At 59.2% G+C, this 22,868-nt stretch overlaps 1 protein-coding gene across 5 annotated transcripts in view; it reads left to right on the top strand.

The window, feature by feature from the left end:
* Positions 1-22,868, top strand: part of SLC6A9 (solute carrier family 6 member 9) — a 30,987-nt gene that overhangs the window by 5,433 nt on the left and 2,686 nt on the right. The window contains exons 2-12 of one of the 5 annotated variants that reach the window (XM_045799741.2): positions 423-540; positions 12,309-12,382; positions 13,065-13,196; positions 13,480-13,816; positions 19,775-19,907; positions 20,077-20,211; positions 20,303-20,406; positions 20,784-21,021; positions 21,105-21,239; positions 21,354-21,453; positions 21,542-21,642. In XM_045799741.2, the coding sequence (XP_045655697.1) occupies positions 12,310-12,382; positions 13,065-13,196; positions 13,480-13,816; positions 19,775-19,907; positions 20,077-20,211; positions 20,303-20,406; positions 20,784-21,021; positions 21,105-21,239; positions 21,354-21,453; positions 21,542-21,642 (1,488 nt within the window). In that variant the 5' untranslated portion in view covers positions 423-540; position 12,309. Of the gene's footprint in view, positions 1-422; positions 541-12,308; positions 12,466-13,064; positions 13,197-13,479; positions 13,817-19,774; positions 19,908-20,076; positions 20,212-20,302; positions 20,407-20,783; positions 21,022-21,104; positions 21,240-21,353; positions 21,454-21,541; positions 21,643-22,868 lie in introns of those variants that run through there. The other 4 variants (XM_045799740.2, XM_045799742.2, XM_045799739.2 and 1 more) reach the window with 4 other exon arrangements.

Genomic DNA, 22,868 nt, shown 5'->3' with positions numbered 1-22,868 from the left:
TGGGGAGCTCGTGCTGATCCGAGCTGACTCCCCTTCAGGAGAAAGGTTGAAGCCATCCACACGGACGATGAAGGAATTGGACCCTGTCCCAGTCTTGTGTTCATTTTTTAATCTTTTATAGAATTGGGCATCTGGAGAGTCAAAAATAGACCTTTGCCCATTGGGACGGGAAGCCTGGAGACCAAGGGATCCAGGGGAAGGGTTGGAAGAAGGGCTAGGAAGGAGCCCATCGAGAGTCATCCAAAAAGGACCAGATGGGAAAGGGCCTGGCAGAGGGTGGGCCAGCCTGGGAGGGGGTGAGGGCCTGCCAGCTGGTGGCCCGGGCCCTGCACTACCTGTCCTGGAGAGCCCTGACGGCCACACCTGGCCTGTCCTCACCTTCCCAGGCCAGGTTCCCACCCCGCTCTCTGCTCTCTCCACAGCTCTTGAGGTCTGTGGTCTGAAAGGTGCTGGAAGCAAAGCCTGTGAGTGTGGTCCAGGACTCCAGGGCCCCCCCAGCCTGCTGCTGCCATGGTAGGGAAAGGTGCCAAAGGGATGCTGGTGAGTACAGGAACCAGACTGCGGGGAGGAAGGGGGGAATCGTGAGCGCCGCCCCCTCTGAGGCCTTGTGCCAGCTGCTTGTCATAACGGGAGGGTCTAGGAGGCTTCTTGGGGCCCTGAGTCTGGCTGGCACTGACAAGACTCCTAAGTCGTAGGGCTGTCCCAGGCCCCAAGCAGGCGGCCCCTTACCCGACAGGTTCGATGGTGTTGCGGCTCTGAGCCCACAGTGGGCCCGATTCTGCCACAGAGCCCACAGCGCCCGTCAGGAGTCAAGAGCACACTCCCCATCCCCATCACAAGAGGTGCTCTGGAGAGGCTGCAACTTGTCCTGCTGGAGGGACAGGAGGACACCCAGGACCATCCCACGGTTGGCACCCTGGCACCCCACCCCCACCCCGTGCTCTGCCCGCCGCAGGGAGCATTCCATATGTGCTAATCAAGGGGCCTTCAGACCCCGTCTGGTTTTTCTCTCCTTCCCTCGTTCCTTCTCACGCTGAAAAGTAACAAAGAACGTTTCATTTTGAATCCTCTTCTGAGGGCTCAGGAAACTCCCCTCTCCTCCTGCCCCCAGCCATGGCCCTTCCTTTGCCCGCTGCCGCAGAGCACAGGAGAAGTGCTAGTGAGGCCCCATGAGAAGCAGCAGGCAAGAGCCGGGCCTGGTCAGGGCTTGAAGGAGGAAGACTCATTGATGGGTAGAGCAGGTTGGTCCTGGAAGCAGGAACCAGGAAAAAGATGTCAGATCCCATCCCAAGAGCAGTGGTGTATTTCTTCTCTTGGGATCTTGCCTCGGGGACAAGCTAGACGGGACAGCTGTCAGGGGAGGAAGCCAGTGACAGAGCACAGCACTGCCCTTGGCACCTCTCTCATTGCTTTTCTCATTCTGTTAAGGATCGATTGGCCTAGGGTCTCTGTGGAGCTCCCCCACCCCTAAAGAGGCCCTGTCTCTCACCAGAGATTTCTGGGGCTCAGAGTGCTTGGTCCAGATGAATGGTTTGGGAGAGGAAATAGGTGGTTTTGCTCCAGGGTAAGGACCCTCTCTCTATCCTGCCCCGTTCTGAACGTCTAGCATTCAGCCCCTCAGGCCTGCTCTGGCCTGACTCCTGCCTGGTTGGAACACATCTGAATGAGCTGAGCTTCTCAAAGTATTCCGGGGCCAGCCTAAACTCTGGGTGCTCATAAATGGGCGGAGATGAAGTCTCGTGACCTGCACGCTTGCTGGAGGTGATGCTGTTACAGGGCCAAAAATGGCCTCCCTTTCCCAGAGAAGTCTGGGAATTGCCACGGGCCTGTGGTCCGTAGGAAGTGGGGTGCAGCTCTGCCCCATGCTGCATGGAGATTCTGAGCCCCGTGAAACCTAAGAAACCCTCCGAGTATTCCCGGGCTGCTCTTCCTTCTCAGGAGTGACCCTGAAAGGACCGGTGCAGCCAAGCAGTGGAGACGTGGGAGCCGTGTGGGCCACATAGGGAGCGCGAATCACGGCATCCCAGAATCCCTGCCCGAGCTGAGCCTCCCGGACTTTGGGCTCTGCAGGGCCAGCCTGTCTGTGGAAGGGAGTGCTGCCTTGGGACGCCCGTTCCCAGCCCCAGGATGTGCCTAAAGATAGCCAGGGCTCGGATGCCCTCTGCCCTTTGGCTTCTGCCCGCCACTGCTGGTTTGAGGCCCATAACATCTGTCCCCTGGGCTCCACCCGCCCACCCCCTCCCACCACAGTGGTTGCTAGAGATTCTATTCCTGCCTCTTTCTCAGTTCTGCTGATGACCTTGGGCTACTCTGTTCTCGGGCCGCAGTTTGGAAACTGAAGCCATCTCTGTTCAGGGCTTGTCTGTAGGACACAGGCTCGAGGAGCACCACCCCTCCTGGCTAACCTAGGGAGCTGAGCCAGCGCTCTTTTAGGCGCCTGTGCTCCCCTAAAGGCAAATAGCTAAGGACACTCCTTTCAGACATGCCCTCGTCTCCATGCCGTGGTAGGGGCAGAAGAGAGGCTATCGAGGGCCACGCATGTAAGCCACTTAGCCAATCCCAGGCCTATGGCTTCTTTTGGCATTCGTGCCTTGGAATGCGGGGAGGGGATAGCTAGCCCCTGCCGTGGGGTCCTTACTTCCATCCCCTTTGCCTCCAGTTTGGGTGTGAGGACATGGTCCCCCCGGCCCCTGTCCCCTGACTCTCTTCAGTGTCGGCAGACACCCTGTGTCATCCTTGGAGCTCCAGCCCTGCTGTCCATGGGGCAGGTGCCCCGCGGAGAAGCAAGCCTCTCTGCAGCACGTGCCCAGGCCCACATGCCTGCTGCACGTGTCCCCGACCCCCACCCCCGACCCAGATGGTCTCTGCCGGGCCAGCTCAGCTGCCTCCCTCACGCCTCAGCAGCTCCTAGGACGGGGCCATGCGAGAACCCAGCTGGCCAGGGTGCCTCCAAGCCTGGGAGCAGCTGGGATGCTTGGGGGCACCGGGGGGTGGGTGGGGTGATCCTTCCATGGAGACCTAGTGCCTCTGTACACGCGTGGGGTGGGGCTGCCTGAGGCTCAGAGGACAGGGAGCTGGGGGAGAGGAGCCCAGGCCAGGAGAGCCCCACCGGGTCAGCTGTGACCACACGGCCTCACACCAAGGGCATGAGCTGGCTGCTTCGGTCCCCTCCCCATGCCTGCGCCCCACTGGCACAGAGTCTTGGGCAGCAGAGGTCTCAGGGAGCCTCACTGGCCTCTCCCCATGTCTTTGGGCACACTGGTTGCTCCTACCATTGGGAAACCTTGTGATGAGTAAGAGCAGAGTCACCTGGGCTAGGGCCGTGAGTGCCAGGCCATCTAAACCATCCCAGAAGGCTTTGCAAGCACCACAGGCCACCCGGCGCTGCTCCACCCTGACCTGTTCTGTTAGGCTTTGATACGAGAATTTGTACACCTCTTATTGGCACCGTCCATTGCGGGGCCTGGCACACAGTGGGTGCTCACCCGGCCCACATCCTGGCCTGTGGCAAGTGCTTAGCTAATATGGGCTTGGCACATGCTGGGAGTTTACCAAGCGCAGGGTTTGGCCTGCAGTCGGCACTTCCTAGGTGAAGAGCCTGCACGACTAGGCGCTCAGCCGCACAAGCCCCAGCTTGGGGGGGTGCTCACCTAGCACAGACTGGGCACACACTGGGCACCCGGCTGTCACAGTGCCAGGCGCACCGTGGGTGCTACCCCAGCTCCAGTCTGGGCATATGTTGGGTCCTCGCCTGGCACGGAATTTGGCATACAAGGGCTTCTCCTCTAGTGTGGTGAGCCCAGCACAGGGGCTCGCTGGCATTGGGCTGATCTAAAGTGGGTGCTCTCTTCACGCAGACCTGGCACACTATTTATTCTTTCAGCATCAGACTTTGCACATAGTGGGCGCTCTGCTAACACAGTTCCCAGCACACAGTGAGTGCTTTCCAAACACAGGTACTCGTGGTAACAGTGTGTGCTTTCTGTGCACGGGGTCTGGCACACAGTAGGTACTCTCCTAGCTCAGGGACTGGCACATCGTGGGCACTCTCCTTATAATAGGCCTAGCACAGAGGAGGGGCTCTCTTAGCTGGGACAGCCTGAGGAATGACCTAGATCATCAACCAGGTGATTGGAGATGTGTAACCACACCCCTCCCAGTGAAACGGACAATATCTAGATCCAGAGGAAAAGGTGCAGCGTTCCTCAGGCCTCCTCTCTGGACCTGAGATCCTGCCCTCCCTTCCCCTTGGTCTCCTTCCCCTCCCCACCTTCCCTGGAGCACACCTGCTCCATCCTGTGCCCTCACCTCCCCTCACACAGCTTCCCTGCAGCCCTTCCCCTGCTCAGTCCTAGCTCGGCGGGACCTTCCCCCTGGAGGCACAGGGCACAACAAAGCGGCTAGATTCCTTGCCCCTCTGGAGGCATGCCCACTCTTATTAAGAAAAGTCAGAGGCGGGGACTGGGGGAGTCGGCCTCCCAAAGTGGGGCTGGAGCAGCTGGGTCCCACTAATGAGGCCTCATTATGGCCAGGGCCCAGCTGGGCTGCTGCTGCCTCCTGTCCCCATGGCCAGGGCCGGAGAAAGCCGTCCAGCCAGGGCTGCCTGTTCTGGGCACCCTGCCCAGGCCAGGGCAGCCAGAGCCCAGAGCCCACCCTGGGTGGAAGTGAGCATTTGGGCATCATGGGTGACTGGGCCTTCCTGAAGCCAGTAGCCCAGCCAGGGCCTTGGCCCGCAGTCTGTGCGCGCAGGAAGTCAGCGGAGCGTGTCTGGAGACCTGGCTGCATGAGGCTGGCCCAGTGAGAGGCTGAGTCAGTGGGGTCTCAGACCATTCTTAGGAGACTTGCCTGAACCAAGGCTGGTCTCTATCTACCCCCCAAAATGGGGATAATAAGGTATCTATATAAGGCATTTGGGGGGGTGATTAAATGATTTAATATGTGCAAAGTGTTTAGGACAGTGTCTGGCTCATAGTAAGCCCTTAATATGTATTATCTATTACTGTGATTGCTAGTTCTCGCTAGATTCAATGATGGGTGGATATCAGCCCTATTTCAGAGAGGAGGAAACTAAGATCAGACATGTTAAGTGACTTGCTTAAGGCTACCTAGGGTGAGAGACTGGCAGTGCTGGGCTTTAAACCAGGTCTATCTGACTCTAAAGCGTGTACACTTTTTTAAAAAGCCGTTCTAAAAAAAAAAAAAGCCATCCTGCCATGTTCTCTTTGAGGTCACCATACTTACCAAACTCACCGAAAAGCTAGGCTTTCTTTACATCAGAGTGCGCGCTTTCGTGTGATGCTTGCTGAGACCCTAACGTGTACCAGGCCCCCTGCCAACCTGTCAGTTTCCAAAGAGAGGTTCACCTTCCCGGGGCCAGAACACCTGTGCCCGCCTTCCTGCCCGCTGGCCTGTGGTATCTCAGCATCCTCGGGAGAAGTGGGACTGGGTGGGTCTGAGCGACATCCCGCCCCAGTGATGGTGACACCACTGGACTGAACCCCGCCCGTGCAGCACATACCCGGAGCAACACCTCAGGCCCTGGGCAATGCAGCACAGATCTCCGAGGGTCCTATTCTGTGGTTCCACCTTTGCCTGGGCTCTGTGGTGTCCACTGTCTGGGCTAGTGCCGTCTTTCTTAGGACAGGTGACCGTGCAGTTCACCGGGCCAGAGCTTTCTTGCATGTGGTCAGCCACATTCTCCTATGAGGACAGTCAGTCGTCTCGGCTGGTTGAGGGTCTCCAACTCTCGTCAGGGGGAGAGGAGTGGGGGGAACAGCTCCAGGGCCCACCATCCCCCCACCCACACCACTCTGAGAAGTCTAAGATGCTTTGGTAGTGCCCTGTGGACTATGCCCTCCCTTCATCCTGCCCTTCACCAAGTCGAGTGCCCAGTGGCACCCAACCACCCTACCAGGAGCCCACCAAGTGCCGGGCCTGGGAGCTCAGAAGCATCTGGGCCCCGAGGCCGCTCGCTCTCTTCCGCGCTCGCTCTGCCTCACTCTGTGGTTGTGAGTATGTGTGTGTATGTGTTTTGTTCCAATAACTTGCTGGGAACAAGGGAAAAACACAACAAACCCCACGCCTCACTCTAGCTCCGGAGCACCCGCGCTGGGCTGCATGGGGACTGGCCGGAGGGGGAGGGCCAGGGGAGGGGTAGGCAGAGCTTTGGGAGGAGATGAGGTGAAAGTAATTGACGCTGCCCAGCCGGCAGTGGGAGAGGCAGGGGATGCGTCAGTGTCGCCCGGAGCTGGCAGAGGTGTGAATGAGCAGCGGAGACACACGCTCTCCGCTCTGAGCAGTCATCCTGGGATGGCCTCGGCTTGTGGACCTGGGGCCCGCTCCTCCCCAGAGCAGGTCAGTCACCTTCCAGGAGGTTGAGGCCCCTCCCTGGAGCCAGGCGGTCTGGGAGGCTGGGCTGGGGGTGGGGAGAGGGGCTGAGTGGTCTGTGCCAGGGAGGGGCAGGCACAGCCAGCCAGCGAGACAGACACCAGCAAAAGTGACCCAGAAAGTTGCAACTGTGTGAAGGAGTGCAGGAAGAGTTAGCTGTGTGGTGGGGGCCTGGGGGAGGAGAGTGGGGGGGTGAGGGCTCCCCCAGCCCAAGGACCTGCTGAGAATCTGCTCTGTGTATCAAAGCTGCATTGTCCTAGCTCCCGGGGAGACGGGCCGGAGGTGCCCAGGAATTGTACTAATCAATACAGCCCCATTGTCCGTGCCACGGCATTTACTCCTATGGGGAGAGTGAGTGAGGGGGCAGGGGGATGTGGTACATGGACTCAGCAGTGACGGTGGGGGAACAGGATGGGATGGGGGTCTCCACTGGGAGTAGAGAGACCCCAGAGAACGTTCGCCAGTGTCCACGGCAAGTGCCCGGATGGGGTGGGCACCCGTGTGGCCTCATCCCTAGAAGCTGGGGATGGGCAAAGATGTCGGGGACAATGGGGCTGACGGCAGCGAAGGTGAGGGTACAAGGAGAGCCATCCTCCCCACTCCATAGAACATCCTGATTTGACCTTCAGAAGGCAAGAGAAGGAATGTCTTCTGGGGAGACATGGGTTGGGCCTGGGAGAAGCATTATGCAGGGCTGCCCTCAAACCTCAGAACTGCCAGGGTCACGGACCAGAGCCACTGCCCAGAGTGCCAGCCCCACTGCCAACTGACTGGGGTAGAGACTGCCCACAGCTGCTGCGTGTGAGGTAGGGCTGCTGGGCTTCTCCAGGGCAGAGGCAGGGCCCACCCGGTGTTCCCCATCCTGCTCCCCGGGGCCCGGAGCGGAACCTGGGGGTGCGTCTTCCATCTGCTCTCCACGGTGTTGGCAGGTCTCTCTCCACCGATCGGGGCTCTGGGCGAAATAGCACAGGGCATGCTCTTGCCTCTCTCACCTGCTCTGTGAAGGCCTCGACTCCTAACAGGTGCCCAGAGCTTGCTCTAAAGTTGTCCTTGAGGCAAGAGGCACGAGCAGCTGCCGGGTACTGCTTGGGCCTCGGGTGGACTTTCCCATGGTCCTGCCCCTCCACCTCTGGCCCCTGACTCTTTCCCAGATCTGGATAAGCGAGTCCAGATGAAGGACAGAAGGCTCTGTCATCGCAGGGCGGATGCTACCTGAGGGCCAGCCTGGCCCCTGGACTGAGGGGGAGAGAACTTGGGGGAACAAGAATCTAGGGGTGCGAGGAGGTCGTGAGGTCTTTTAAGGCAGCCACAATTTACTGTAATGGCGATGCTGCCTGAATTCCCCGATGGGGCTCAGAGAAAGTTGCCAGTGATCTGGATTTGGCTCAAGGTCAGTCTGGGATGTGGGGTCTTGTCTGTCCTCCTCCATAAAGTTTGTCTTGGATGGGACTTCATCCCATGAGCAAACCCCGGGGCTGCAGAGTTCTGAACAAGAGTCCTTCGGGATCCCAGCGGGGCCCGCCCAGCCAGGGCAGCTCCAGGATTCTTCAGGAGGAAGGACTCACAATTCACAAAAATATCCAGTGGACACTGGTCTGGGAGGGCGGGAGTCAGGAGCCAGAGGAGAGCCGTAGCCCAGGGTGGAAACCCGGGCTCTGTCTGAGCCTGTGCACGAAGAAAGGAGGGGGTGCATCCCGTGGTGGCCGTTACCTCTGGGAGGGGGCTCTGCGACTTTGTTTCCTTGTTACTCTTTGCTGTAGGTTCCCATTTTTTTGGTGATAAGCTTATAATGCTTTTATAATTAGAAGAAAAACAGTAACATGTTTTAAAAGTCGCTTAGAAAGTTAGTGGGAACTAATGGAAGATTTAGGAGAGAGTCAGAAATAGGAAAATTCCAGGCAAGGCAGAACTACAGAGATGAGTAGATCTATTGAGATTGCCTAGTCTGTCCACTGATTTCATAGTTAAGGACGCAGAGTTGCAGGGAGTGGAAACGATTTGGCCAGCGTCACCAGGGGAGAGGGCTCTAGAATGCTGGGGTTCTCATGCCTGGCTCAGGGTCCTGCCCTCCAAGCCCGAGGCATGGTGGGGAGATCTGGATTCTGCCCTCAGAGCTGAACACCCCTCATTCCAGGAGCTCATCCAGAGCAGGGAGTAAGCCAGGCACAGGGCTACGTAAAGGACTTATGTAAGGGGTTGCTCCGTATGGCTCACGCGGCTAGGCAGGCCCCGGCTGGGAGGTCACAGGTCCTTGTGTGGGACTGGACCCTGCTGCCTTAAGGACTGCTCCTAAGGGGAAGGGCATCTGTGCACGTGTGGCCTTATGTGAGGGTCTTACGTGCGGGTGTCTGTGTATGGTGGGCATCACGGAGGATGACCAGCCAGCTCACCCCACTCACCCATGGGAAAAAAGCCCCAAAGCCTGCCTTCTGCCCAACTTGGGGAGCTCGGGCACAGGGCAGGGCTGTCCCTACCCTGGAGACCACTGATCAGGCCCATGGCCGTGAAGTCCCAGGTGAGGGTGGGGGGTCTCCTAGGAGCCTGGGGAGGAAGCACCAGGCCACTGTGGTTTAATTCATCACTGAGGTGTGATCAGGGGAGGAAGGGAGAGCAGCGAGGGGCGGATAGTGAAAGATGGGTGATAGGCAGGAGAGGCCTGGAGCCCGGCCAGTCAGCAGGGCTGAGCCGGGTTAGGCAGACAGGCTGCCAGTCTGGGTGAAACTGTGAGCACAAAGGGGTTCTTTCGTGGACGCCCGAGAGCCGACGTCCACTGCAGGGACAGGGCTGAACGGTGACACAGGTGTCTACTCAGCAGATCAAGAAAATGGGCGGCTTAGGCTAGGGAAGAGGACACAAGGAGAACAAACTTGAGGCAGTCCCAGAAAAGGCTCACCAGCCGTGGGCCTCGCTGCCCAGGAAGACAGGGGCGGGGAGTGCCCAGAGGAGAGCAGAGAGGAACCGGAGCCCCCAGAAGCCCTGCAGAGCAGTCTGGAGACCCTATCCTCTAGCGTACTTGCAGGAAAGTAGGCTTGCTGTGTCCTCTGCAGAGAGCCGAGCCCTCACCACCCAAGTCACCTGAACGTAGCTCTCGCTAGAACTGAGCTCAGAGGCGTAGCCGTGGCTCCCACGGTGACCTCCCAGCCACCGCTCCAGGGGTCAGGCCCACGGTGCTGAGACGCAGAGCCCCAGTGTTGTCAGGAACTTCTACCAGAGCCATCCCCGGCTCCCCGCCCCAGGCCCCTGTCCCAGGGCTCCTGGCAGCCACGTGGCTGAAGTGGTTAGCGGAAGGCCCAGTGGTACGCCGCTCATTAAACCGCGCGGCACTGGCCCCTGAGAGCTCAGTCAAGCGGCCGCCTGTGGCACGTGGCTGGGGCCGCCCCCACCCTCAATGTCCCCCTCCATGCCAGGGAGAGAGCAGACCTCAGAAATCCCGGTCTGGCCCCGCTGCACTTGGTTGGGGGGCTGGGGCCAGGTGACAGGCCCCAGACTTCAAGCCCTGGGGACCTCGGTCCCTGCAGGGAGCCTTGCGTGTGCCCCGCCCGTGAAACCGTCCTGGACCCTCGGGCGTCTCATTTACAGCTGTGAGCACTGCTTCGTGACCCCACCCATGTGCTCTCAGCTGCCACAGTCTCCCATTGTGCCCCTAAGTAAACAAGCCCTGGACAGAATAAAACTGTGATTGTAGGGTCAACATATAGGAGCCCTATTTGGCCGGGATTTGTTTGGGAATGCAGAAACTGTCCCCAAGCCGGCATCACACCCTCTGAAAAAATGCCCCCCTGGACCGTGCAGAATGGCTAGGCCTGTCCTCAAGAAGGCCCTCCGAGGTGGTGACAGCCTTAGGCAGGATTCTGTACGGGCCCATCCCAGAGGGCACACTCGGGCTGTGAGCCACCCTCCCCCAGAACCACACTGGCCCACGAGCCCCTTCCTCAGGGAAGCCTTCCGGGCCTCACCCCGCGTGCCCCCGCCTGGCCTCCTTCCATATTCTTGTGACTTGAGAACTGCCGCTTTGTGGTCACCTTGCGGCTGCAATATAAAGATCCCGGATTTGTTTCTGTCGCTGATGGCTTGCTCCCCACTAGATTTCGAGCTGTGGGCGTGTAGGGTGTCTGTTTCGTTCACTGCTGGATTCCCAGTGCCTGAGGCAGGGCCCGCACACAGTAGGTGTTAGTCGATCTCTGTGGTTGCAGGAATGAATGTATTCAGGCTTTTTCAGCCTGTCAGTTTGCTCTGGGACCGGACCCCGGTTCTCGGTGCCGTGCCCCCAAACCTCCCTGGAGGGTGTGAAGGTCAGCATCTCCTCTGGGGGCAATGCCAGATTGGGTGTACGGGATGGTTACTCCACAAGGCTGTCTGTGCTGTCGTGCCCACGGTACGCAGGCCGAATATGCCCACTGTGGGAACAAAGGGCCCGTGGCTGGGGCCGCCACTGGGCACCTGGTGCCTCACGTGTCTGCATCCCAAATGGGCCTTTCTGGAAAGTGCACAGGTCCCAGTGAAGCCATTCCTCCCTTCTGCATTTGTGGGTCAGTGTCAGGATCCAACAACATTTCAAAGCACCAGGCCTCCCTGTTTATTGGCCAGTGTGACTGTTGTCCTTGAACATGTCTCTTTCAAGCTGGGGGTCGGTGTCACTTTAGTGACATCCCTCAGAAGCTATGCTGCTCTCTCTCCAACCCTGGTGTCCTCCAGGGACTCCTGTCTGCTTCTCTCAAGGGAATAGCCCATCTCCGAGAGGCTGTCTCTGTCACTTGAGGGCTCTGTGCTCTGCTGGTGATTCTCAGGGTCCCTAGTCTCCTAGTGAGACTCCCTGACCCCTCAGGCTCTCGCTCAGTGTGGCTTCATTTCCTGTCAGCCTGGGAGGGGGTGGCAGGGCCATGGCATGGAGGGGCATATTTACGCTTATAAAGGGGCTCGCTGAGCCAGTTCCAACTGTGGGGTTGGGATTCAAAAGGGGCTGTCCTCGGTGGGACCTCAGGCCACCCAGCCCAGCCCTGCAGCTCCCCCTGGGGAAGGCCTGGCTTCCTTTCCTTGGGGCAAATCCCCTCATCAGCCCCTCCTGGCCAGCCCCCTCCTCCGCAGCCCACCCCCTCTCAGCTCAGAGACCTTTTTCCGGAGTCCCTCCCTCTGTTTCCCCTAGCAGAGTCTGTCCTCCAAGTCTGGCCTGGTGCCCACAACTCTGGTCTCCTCCCCCAGCTCACGGCCAGCACCACCCAGCCCAGGTCAGCTTCCGCAGGGCCCCTGCCCCAGCTCTGGGCAATATAGATGGCTCCCCTGGGTCCCCCATCCTGAGTCCCAGAGCACCCTCCCCAAGTCTGGCCCAGCTCAGTTGCTCCCCCATCGCCCACCTCACAGCCCTGCCCGTCCTGTGCCCCCAGGAAAGCGCCTTCAGCTAGGGGAGGGGTCGGGCATCCCCTCCCCCGCACCGCCTGCCCATGGGCAGCGTGCTCAGCCTGGTGATGTGGTAGCGGCGGGTGGGGGGGGCTGTCTGGACACAGGCCCCTTTGTGCCCAGCCCGACTTGGCTGCTTGGTATGAGGCTCAGCTGCTCCCAGATCCTCACCCAGAGGGGAGAGGGGAGGCTTTGGAAGGGCTGGGGCTGGGGGGCTCTGGACTTGAGCTCCCTCTCGGTGTCCCACCTCTCAGATGTTGGCAGCAGCCGCTCAGGTGGGCTGGTGCCCCTGGCACAGGGTGCTGGGGGTGCTGGTGAGGGAGGCCCAGCTGGCACCCTCTGGCAGCTGCTCCTCCCTTCTCCCCTTCTCTGCCATGCCTGCCAGCAGCTCCTGCCAGCAGCGGGGAAGCCCGGGGTGGGGGTGGGGGCTTGGAGGGTCTATGGCGTCCCCGCTGGGAGAGGCCCAGAGGGTCAGGCACGGGAGCACAAATGCCTTTCTGATGGTAGCTTTTCTCCTGTCCCCACAGAATGGTGCTGTGCCCAGCGAGGCCACCAAGAGGGACCAGAACCTCAAACGAGGCAACTGGGGCAACCAGATCGAGTTTGTACTGACGAGCGTGGGCTATGCCGTGGGCCTGGGCAATGTTTGGCGCTTCCCATACCTCTGCTATCGCAACGGGGGAGGTACCCAGCGGGCACAGGGCAGGGACCACCCACTTGGATAGAGCCTAGCCACCGAGGCCCGAGCTACCCCCTCCCCGGGCACAGACCCCTCTCCAGACAGGCGGGCCTGTGCTCTCATCTCCTTCGCCCCAATCCCTGGCTTAGGTGTCCTTTACCTAAGGCACAGATCACCCCTTGACCCTGGCTGTCTGCTGTTTGGGCCTGACCCTGCTAGCCTGCTCCCTTGAGTTCAAGAGAGGTAGAGAAAGGCACCCCAGCCTCCCGAGGTTCCCTGTCCCATACCCCCTGTGTGTCTACAGCCCCCTAAATGGTTCGGGGAATTTGAGGATCCCGGCTACTTATGTTTGTGGATTGGCTTGGTGAAGCCATCATGTCCCACCCTAACATGGTGGGGCTGGGGGCTGGGTTCTGTTCAGGAAGCCTCTGTCAAGTTCAGAGGTAGACTGTGGGTAGGACACCTCAGACCCAGGCTCCTGCTCATTGCGGGGCCCACAGTCCTCGGGTCCTAGCCGATCGCAAAGGTTTTGCTGTTGGGTTCTCAGCAGAAAGAGGGTGGGACCCCCAAGCCCGCCCTGAGCCGCCCTTTCCCCGCCTGCCAGGGGCCTTCATGCTCCCGTACTTCATCATGCTCATATTCTGCGGGATCCCCCTCTTCTTCATGGAGCTCTCCTTCGGCCAGTTCGCAAGTCGGGGCTGCCTGGGGGTCTGGAAGATCAGCCCCATGTTCAAAGGTGAGGCCTGGGTGGGGTCCACCGCCCCCCACGCCCACACGCACACATACATGGGCCTCTGGGGCCTACTCACCCATCTGTACAAACACTGCCAGCCCCCACGGAGCCCTGGTGCTGACCCCAAGCCCTACATCAATGGCCAAGGCCAGAGATGCGTGCTGAGACCCGTGTTTGCTTGGCCTCCGCCCTCCCCACCTAGCACGTGTATACACAAAGCCCCGGGGCCCCCCAGCTCACCCCTGCTAAGGCCTTGACCTGTCCCTTCCATGGCTCTCCACAAAAGCCTGCCCCGGGGGCCCTTGGACCTTGCCCCCTCCAGCAAGATGCGTGACGCTGCCGTCCCCCCCAGGGGTGGGCTACGGCATGATGGTGGTGTCCACGTACATCGGCATCTACTACAACGTGGTCATCTGCATCGCCTTCTACTACTTCTTCTCGTCCATGACGCACGTGCTGCCCTGGGCCTACTGCAATAACCCCTGGAACACGCCCGACTGCGCTGGGGTGCTGGACGCCTCCAACCTCACCAACGGCTCCCAGCCCGCCGCCCTGGCCGGCAACCTCTCCCACCTGCTCAACTACTCCCTCCAGAGGACCAGCCCCAGTGAGGAGTACTGGAGGTGAGCCCCGCTGGCCCCGGGCTGGGGGGACACCTGGCGCCAAGCCCCAGCTCTGCCCCCTTGCCATGGGCAGCGCTCTGCCGACCAGGTTGGCTGCCGGGACGGGGGCCGGTTTGCGGACTAGCTCAGGAGAGGAGGCTGACGCCGCCGGGAGCGATGGAAGGCTCGATGCTGGCTGGAGCATCCTGACGGGGTGCAGTGAGGTAGGGCTCCGGAAGCGGGGCACGTCAGCAGAGCAGAGTCGGGACAGCGGGGTGCCTTCCTGGTGAGAACAGCGTGAGCGAAGGCCTCAGGTCCCAGGGGAGCGGAGGCTGGTCCCGACCCTGAGAGGAAGCTGTTCTGATGAGACTCACAGGTGTGTGGGAAACTCACAGGCCATGAGGGGGCCCTAGGAGGGGCCACCAGCCTTCTTGGAGAACTTACACGAATTTAGCGTAGACTTGCCGCTGCAGGGCAAAGGGAGCCGTGGAAGTTTCCTGAGCCAAGCGCTGTCATCATCAAGCCGTGCTTAGGAAAGACAGCCTGGCACTAGTATGTTTTGTGGTGACAGAGACTGGAGTCTCAGGGCTGGCTGCCGGGAAGCCACAGCTGGAGGTGTTCCAGAATAGCTTGTTCCCATGGGATGGACGTGAGGGCACAGGGGGACATCCTGAAGGAAACTCCCTGTGGCCTATTGGGGAACCGGTGGAAAGAGAGTGTTGGGGGCCTGTGGGTAGGCCACGTTCATTCATTCCATATCTACAGGGTCTGTTCTGCCAGGCCTCGGGTACCCATGGGGTCTGAATATAGCCCAGAGTCCCTCATCTGAGGAGTCCACCGTCCTGAGACGGGTCATATTAGGCCAGGTGCCTAGATGCCAGTATGCTCAGGGGTGTGGTAGGGGCACAAAGAGGGGGTGGTCAGTTCTGAGGGTGTGGGGGCAAGAGGAGGTGGTCCAGAAGGCTTCCCTAGGAGGGAGGAGGGAAGAGTAGAAGGGATGGGAGAGACATGTGCAGGTAGGCCATGGCCACGAGGTGGCAAACTGGAGACAGGTGGGCCAGGAGAGGCCAGAGGCATCAATCATAAGCCACAGGGCTTCTCATGAGGGGCTGAGATTTGAAGTTTCTCCAAGAAGTGGTAGAGAGCCATAGACGAGATGGCCGAGGCCCCGGGGAGACTGGAAGTCTTAGCAGGTCAGTATCCTCTAAGCCCGGTCCCAGTGCTCCGACCCCACGGGGCCCGGCTTCCCTGCGCCAGCCGCCGTGCTGTGCCACCGACACTCAAAGACAGCTAAGATGTGGTCACTACCCACAGGGCTCGCGGTGTAGACAACAGCGCTGCTGCCTGCCAGCGAGGGGCAGGCAAAATTACCTCCAGGCCGACTCAGTTCCTCAGTCGCTGGACAGATCATTTCTTGAGCACCTAGGGTACCAGATGTGCACTCGGAAGGGCGACAGCCTGAGGAGTAAGACACTCGGCTCCTGCCCTCATGGAGGTCCCATCTACTGAGAGGACTGAGCAGTTTACTGCCCTGTTGGCTATTCTACTCCGTTTGAGGCATGGTGTGGGCAGGGCAACTTGGTCTAGACTGGGGGTGAACCTGGGGAGCACAAGGCCTCACCCACACCCACGGGGCTGATTCAGAAACTCTCACCCCAGCAGCTGTCTGCCAGGAGTCCCAGCCGGCTGGGGCCAGCCAGGGCAAAGTGCTGGAGATTTTATCCAGGGCAGTCAGAGGGAAATAGTCCTCAAAGAAAACTGGTCATGGGTTGGAGGGGCCCGATGGGTGGCCCACTAAACTCTCTTCAGTCAAGCCTGGAGCGGGGCCTGTCTCACTAGCCACTGTCCCAGGCGGGACTCCTTCCCTGCAGGGTGGCTCCCTGCTGCCCCCTCCTGGAAACCCTGGGAAAATGACCCTTGAGAGGCCTGCCCAGGCTGGCTTCAGCAAGGAAGTGAGGAGAGCAAGCACCCCCATTTCCTGGGCACCTACTATGTGCCAGGCATATTATCTCCTATAAGAGTACCCCTATTTTTCAGATTCAGAGACTGACGTTCAGAGGTTAAGGAACTAGGCAGCAGCGCTGGGTCGGGATATGTGTGTCCCACTGTGCCTGGCGCCTGGTAGGAATCAGGCCAGTTGATGCCCTGCAGGTGTCCTTGGTCCACACTCTCCAACACCACTTCAGAAAGCTGTGTGATCACATTTGAGCCCCACCACAACCTCGTTTGCCAGCTCGTGCAGATAGCATAAAGTAGTCCCGTTTTACAAATGAGGGCAGCAAGTCCGAAAAAAGATTAGGAGACTCCCTAGAGCAAGGGAAGTGCAGAGGACAGATTTCTGAGCCCCAGTCTGCCTCCTGACCGCCCTCTGGCCCACGGTCTCCTCTCTCCCACCAGCCCTTCCGTCTTGTTTTACGATCATCTTCGTGCTGCTCTGATTCTGGCCTGTAGGCCCTAAGTAACAACCAGACCCTCCTCTCCACAGCCCATGGTGCACAGCAGAGTACCCGAAGCCCAGTGGACTCGGGCCCCAGCACCCTGCTCCCAGTGTCTTCTTGGGAGCTCTGGAGTCAGTCACGCAGACTTCACTCAGATCGTGGCTCTGTCGCTTATCAGCTGTCTGGCCTCGGGAGATCACCAAACCTAAGTCATAGCTGTTCGTCCACTAAATGGGAGGGGTCCCAACCTACCTTGTTGCTATAAAGAGGAAATGCAGCATCACTCCTAAGAACGGGGTGGGCACTCAGGAAGCAGAGTGATGCCGGCAGACCAGCTCCAGCCGCTGCTGGACACGCAAAGAAACAGATTAGGCTGTTTTGTTCTCAAGGAGTTGATCGCTGGGCTGTGGCAATTAAAAAGTAATGCAGAATAATTCCAGAGATGTTATGCATCACGAGCCAACTCGTAAATGTGTTGGGTTCCAAGAGTTCTTAGGTTAATTGATCTCAAAACCACAGGGTCCCAAAACAAAACAAAACACGAAAAGAGAGGTAGAATTTATTACTTGGTACCCAGGTTAGCATTTTTAATTGTAAGCTTTTTAACCCCCGGTATTGTTTGTTTGCCCTTGCAAAGCATATAAATGATTAAAAAGTAATCCTATAAAACACTACCAGTTTAACATATATAATTAGACAAAGTTAAAAAAAAATCTTTTGAACAAGAAATGGTTTCTTTACGTGGACTGCTATTGCTTGCAGTAAAGCAGCTCCGAGTCGTAGCAGCAGAAGGACCCCGTCGCTGTTCTGGAGGGCAGAGCTCCGCAGCACGCATGTGCCCTGAGTAGGTGTGCCCACTTGCGGGGGGCCCAGCCCAGTTGCCTTCAGCTTTGACCTTGTCTGCTTATCCTAATAGCCCCCAAAATACTTTTTCTGCGTGCTATGAAGGAAAAAAGATTGGAAAGCACTGTCGAAGGGAACCAGGTGCTTTTTGGTGGTGGTCCCACAGCTCCTCAACTTCTGCCATCCCCTTGCCTTTGGTTCCCGCATTGACTAAGAGCCTGGAGTTGGGTAGGAGAGGGACGTGTTGACAGCGCCCTCTGCGGGTCACGGTGCAAAGGGCGGCCTCCAGGGAATTCTTGAGGCTGCGAAGAGGCAGGCCCGCCAAGCAAACACCAAATCCCAGGCCTGGCAACATTGTCCCATGAGGGGACAGAGTGACATTGCATCACAAGGTACTAAAAATGTTGCCATGAGTTTTGAGAACTGACTTGGAAGAGAAAGTGAGACTAGCTGAAAATGATAGAGGGCCGCCTATGAGCTATCCTGAGAGGAACTAGCTGTAAAAGGGGACAGAAAGGAGCCTGTATTTACCTAAATCCGGCTACAAATTATGCTAGGTTGGTGTTGTGATGCCCATTTTACAGATGAGGAAATTGAGGCTTAAGAGCTTGCCTCTTGCTCATCACTTTTAGCCTGGACAGCTGCAATGACCAAGCTGCTCCCCGCTCCCAGGCTCTCTCCTTTCTACTCCGGATCCGTTTGCCATGATGTTCACTCACTCATTCACTCATTCACTCATTCATTCATTCATTCATTCATTCATTCATTCAACAAATATCTCTTGAGTACTGCTCTGTGCCAGGCACTTTGCTGGGGGCTCTGGGTACTCCTGCCTTCCTAGAAAATGGTTGACAAACAAAATTAATAGGTTTAAAAAAAAGGGAGACGTGTCCTGTGGAGGAAAATCTAGCAAAGGGGGTAAGGAGTGCTGGGCTGCGGCCAGGGCTGCTGTTTTAAGCAGGGTAGCCAGAAAAGGCCCGTTTGCAAAGAGGGCACCTGAAGGAGATGAGGAGGGAGGAAGCCATGGTGACAAACCCAGCTGCATAATTTGTGGGGCCCAGTGTGAAATGAACATATGGGGCCCCTTCTTCAAATGTATTCAGAATTTCAAGATGTCAGTGGCCGAGCGTGACGCCCAGCACAAAGCCCTTCTAAGCGTAGGGCCCTGTGTGATTGCACATGCCTCACACCCATGTGTACATATGGATGTTTGGGGAAAGAACACTCCAGACAGAGGAAAGGCTCGTGCGTGCAAAGGCCCTGAGGGAGGGGCGTGCCTGGCGTGATTCAGTAATTACGAGGAGCCCGGTGCAGTGAGCGGGGTGTCAAGTGGGAGGACGGGAGACCAGAGGGGTGGCAGGTTGGGGGCAATGGACCACTTCGGGCTTTGCAGCCACTGTAAGACTTAGGCTTTTTCCCGGTGAGAGATGGGAGCTGCTGCAAAGTTTTAAGCCCAGGACAGACCCTGAAATTGCTCTTATAAAAACCCTTCAGAAGCTTCCCATCGCTTGCAGGATAAAATTCAAACTTCTCAGCCTTGCCTTCGTGGCTTCTTATAATGTGGCTTCTTCCTATCCTTCATCCTTCTCTCTTCCCTTTGCCTCCGGCTCCAGGCTTGCTGAGCTCCTGACAAACCCAGGCTGGCCATGTTCTTTCATGATCCCCTGTCCTGCTGCGCTACGTGCCGTTGCCTCCGCCTGGCACGCACTTCCTCTTCTCTTCACCCACCTGCTCCCGTTCCTCAAACCTTAGCTCAAGCCTCACCTCTCCTGGGAAGCCTTCCAGTATGCACCCCCCGCCCCGGTCTGGGATTGAGACGCCCCTCCAGTGGCGTCCACATGCCTGATCTAGGTCTCTATGCCCAGCACCTAGCACAGGGCCCGGCACGTAAGTGTCCAGTTGATTGAAAAGACGCTGCCGGGGGCGCCTGGGTGGCTCAGTTGGTTAAGCATCTGCCTTCGGCTCAGGTCATGATCTCAGAGCCCTGAGATCGAGCTCTGTGTCGGGCTCCCTGCTGAGCAGGGAGCCTGCTTCTCCCTCTCCATCTCCCTCTCCCTCTGCCTATGCTCTCTCTCTCTCTGTCAAATAAATAAATAAATCTTAAATAAAAAAGAAAAAGAAAAGAAAAGGCACTGCTGGGGCAGCGTAGGACACCAGATAGAGCCCCACATACGTAGGGGAGGAATTCGGATTCAGGCCCAGGTCTGCATGCTCCAGAGCCTCCAATCTTTACTCAACACTCCACCACCTCCCTCGGCTCATCAGGGATGGAGAAGGCTAGTGTGGGTGAAAAATTCACAGAGGGCTTCCTGGAGGCGGTGACATCTGATAGGATGTGCCCAGTCTAGAGGAGATGGTAGTACTAAAGGCAGAAATGCACAAGCCCTGGGATGGGCCTGACTAGGGACAGGGAGACCTCCACACCCTTGGGGCTGAGGAAGCCAGCCCAGGCTCAGGGTGTTACCTCCACGCACCTTTGAGGGTCCCGGAGGGGCTGCAAGCAGTGGAGTCTCAGGGCAGCAGGCAGAAGGGGTGGGGTGGGGCCAGTCGGGGCTGGGGCCTCACAGTAGCACCCTTCTTACACATGCTGGGACCTCATGAGAAAGAAGGAACCTACCAGGCTGCGCCCTGGGCCTTGGGAATCAGTTGCTGGGCTTCAGGGGCCCGGCCCTCAACAGCAGAGTATCCCCTTCCCTAGGCTCTACGTGCTGAAGCTCTCAGATGACATCGGGAACTTTGGGGAGGTGCGACTGCCCCTCCTTGGCTGCCTCGGTGTCTCTTGGGTGGTCGTCTTCCTCTGCCTCATCCGAGGGGTCAAGTCTTCAGGGAAAGTAAGTCCCCCTCCCCCAGCAGGGTCTGTGCCCACGCAGAAAGGTCCTGCCTCCCCTGCCGGGGTTGTGTGCAGGCAGTGATGACGGGACGTGGGCGGTGGGGGCCAGGCCAGGGTGCCCCGGGCAGGGAGCTCCGGGAGGAGCCCGACGGAGCCTGTCTCGTGCCCAGGTGGTGTACTTCACAGCCACCTTCCCCTACGTGGTGCTGACCATCCTGTTCGTCCGAGGCGTGACCCTGGAGGGAGCCTTCACAGGCATCACGTACTACCTGACCCCACAGTGGGACAAGATCCTGGAGGCCAAGGTGGGCCCCGGAGCGTGGCCTGGAAGGGGCGAGGAAGGGCCGAGCGGTGCCTGCCTCTGACCCCGGCCGCTCTGCCCATCCTGCCCCGCAGGTGTGGGGCGATGCTGCCTCCCAGATATTCTACTCGCTGGGCTGCGCGTGGGGCGGCCTCATCACCATGGCTTCCTACAACAAGTTCCACAACAACTGCTACCGGTGAGCCTCCCCCCACCCGCCCCGGGCCGCCCCGCTACCCTGCAGCCTTCCCCAGCCTCTCCCAGATCCCCAGAGCCAGCGTGGCCTCCCGGGCCTCGCCGAGGGCCCTCCATTCCACTCGCGGCCTGGAGGTCCTCGGAGCACTGGGTCTGCAGCCAGTCACTGGGGAGCACAGAGAGAAGAGGGTGGGGAACGGTGATGCCCCAGGGCTCTGTGGGGACTCCAGAGCCTCGGCCCACTTCAAAGGGCCCGGAGCAGACCAGAAAGAGGTTGAGGGGGCCTAGGTTCCTGGAACTTCCCACCCCGGCCTTCTGGCTGCCCGCCTGGGCAGAGGGAAGCGAGCCGCGCGGCCTGAGCCCTGCTCTCCTCCGCCCCAGGGACAGCATCATCATTAGCATTACCAACTGTGCCACCAGCGTCTACGCCGGCTTCGTCATCTTCTCCATCCTGGGCTTCATGGCCAGTCACCTGGGTGTGGACGTGTCCCGTGTGGCTGACCACGGCCCCGGCCTCGCCTTCGTGGCTTACCCTGAGGCCCTCACACTGCTGCCCGTCTCCCCGCTCTGGTCTCTGCTCTTCTTCTTCATGCTCATCTTGCTGGGGCTGGGCACTCAGGTAGGCGGCGCGGGCCGTGGGCCGGGGGCCGGCTGAGGGACGAGGCAGGGCCAGGTGCCTGCTCTGACGGCCGCGTGCCGCAGTTCTGCCTCCTAGAGACGCTCGTCACAGCCATTGTGGACGAGGTGGGAAATGAGTGGATCCTGCAGAAAAAGACCTACGTGACCTTGGGTGTGGCCGTGGCCGGCTTCCTGCTGGGCATCCCCCTCACCAGCCAGGTAGGACCTGAGGGAAAGGCTGGGCCGCAGTTGCCAGGGCTGGAGGCGGAGGGCATCGTGGGTGGGGGAGCCTGGCCTGAGGCCCTCCCGGCTCAGCTGCTGCCTGGCCCGTAGGCAGGCATCTACTGGCTGCTGTTGATGGACAACTACGCGGCCAGCTTCTCCTTGGTCGTCATCTCCTGCATCATGTGTGTGTCCATCATGTATATCTATGGTAAGTGCCCAAGCTTCTGTGGCCTCTAGCGTCCCAGCCCCTGGCCCAGCCTCGCTGCCCCGCGGCCTTGCTCACACCCCTCTCTCAGGGCACCGGAACTACTTCCAGGACATCCAGATGATGCTGGGGTTCCCACCGCCCCTCTTCTTCCAGATCTGCTGGCGCTTTGTCTCTCCAGCCATCATCTTCGTAAGTTCCTCGGCGGGCCTCTCCCTTCCTGCTGCCCCCTGGCAAGTGTCCTTCTCTTGGCAACCAGCAGGGGGAGAACGGGAGCCCCTCCATCTGGCCAGAGCTCCACCAGGGGGCCTCCCCACCCACAACTCCGGCCACTGGGAGTCTGAGAGAGGTTGCAGAGAGGCAGGCGGAGACTCAGAACCACCTGGGCACTGGCATGGGCTTAGGACGGGAGCTTAGAGCCCTTATTCGACTGAAGCCGGTGCCCAGCTGGGGAAAGCAGGCTGGCAGCCGCCGAGAGCCGGCCCTCCCTCCCTGCTCCGCCTTCCTGCCTGCTGTCCCCAGAGGGGCCTCAGGAACAATTAGTGATATTGGTGTCAGCCTCCGTGGGCCTGGCTGAGCTCCCGTCTCCAGTCCACCTTAGCCAAGGTGCTCGGGGTACGCGGTGTGAATGCGTGAGTGTCCAGAAGTGGGTTGTACATGTCAGATGTCAGCTCCAGATCAGAGGCCACCTCCCAAACCTTCCGGGCACTGGAGTGGCCTGGCTCTGGAGAGGGAACGCTCTCGATCCACCAATACTCAACACCTGGGAGACTCCCATCAGGGAGCAGAGTTGGTGGCAGGAGCCCCCCCCCTCCCCCCGCCCCACTGGCCGGGAACCAGGCACTTTCTGCATGTTGTTCATGTGTCCAACTCTCCAAGGTATCGTTGTCAGTCCCACTTTACGGATGAGGCAGCAGATGCCCAGAGATGTTAAGTAATTGACCCAGGTTTACACAGCTAATAAATGAGAGTCGCCCTTGGAAGTAGGTCGTCTCCTCTGGAGCCTGCGTGCTGCGCCGGGGCTACACCAGAAACGCCTGCAGGAAGGAGGACTGGTCCACGGACTAAAAACCATCTGATTTTGCTCCTTTGTGCTCAGGGTGGGGGGAGGAGGCACCAAGTGTTTGACGGTGGAACGGTAGCGCCACAGAGAAGAGGCAAGGCCACCTGAGCGACAGAAGGGTCAGCCTAGTGGCAAGGCCAGCGTTCAGTCATGTCCCCGTCATGCCCCGCTTCTCTGGGCCACAGGGAGCTCAGCATCAGATCTCCACTTTGGCTCATGTTTCTGGGGTTGGGGGGGACAGCCCCCGAGGACTGAGGCCTTCACCGCACGGGGTGTGGGATCTTCCCCGAGGCGGCACAGGCACCAGCTCTGACCACTGGCCCAGCTTCGAAACAGGAGCAGCGGAAGCCTCCTG

This window comes from Ursus americanus, chromosome 12 (genome assembly GCF_024610735.1).
Source record: "Ursus americanus isolate L20-20 chromosome 12, mUrsAme1.1.p, whole genome shotgun sequence".
Taxonomy (NCBI): Eukaryota; Metazoa; Chordata; class Mammalia; order Carnivora; family Ursidae; genus Ursus; species Ursus americanus.
Note: the sequence above shows the minus strand (reverse complement) of the source record. Positions and strands in the feature narration are given on the sequence as shown.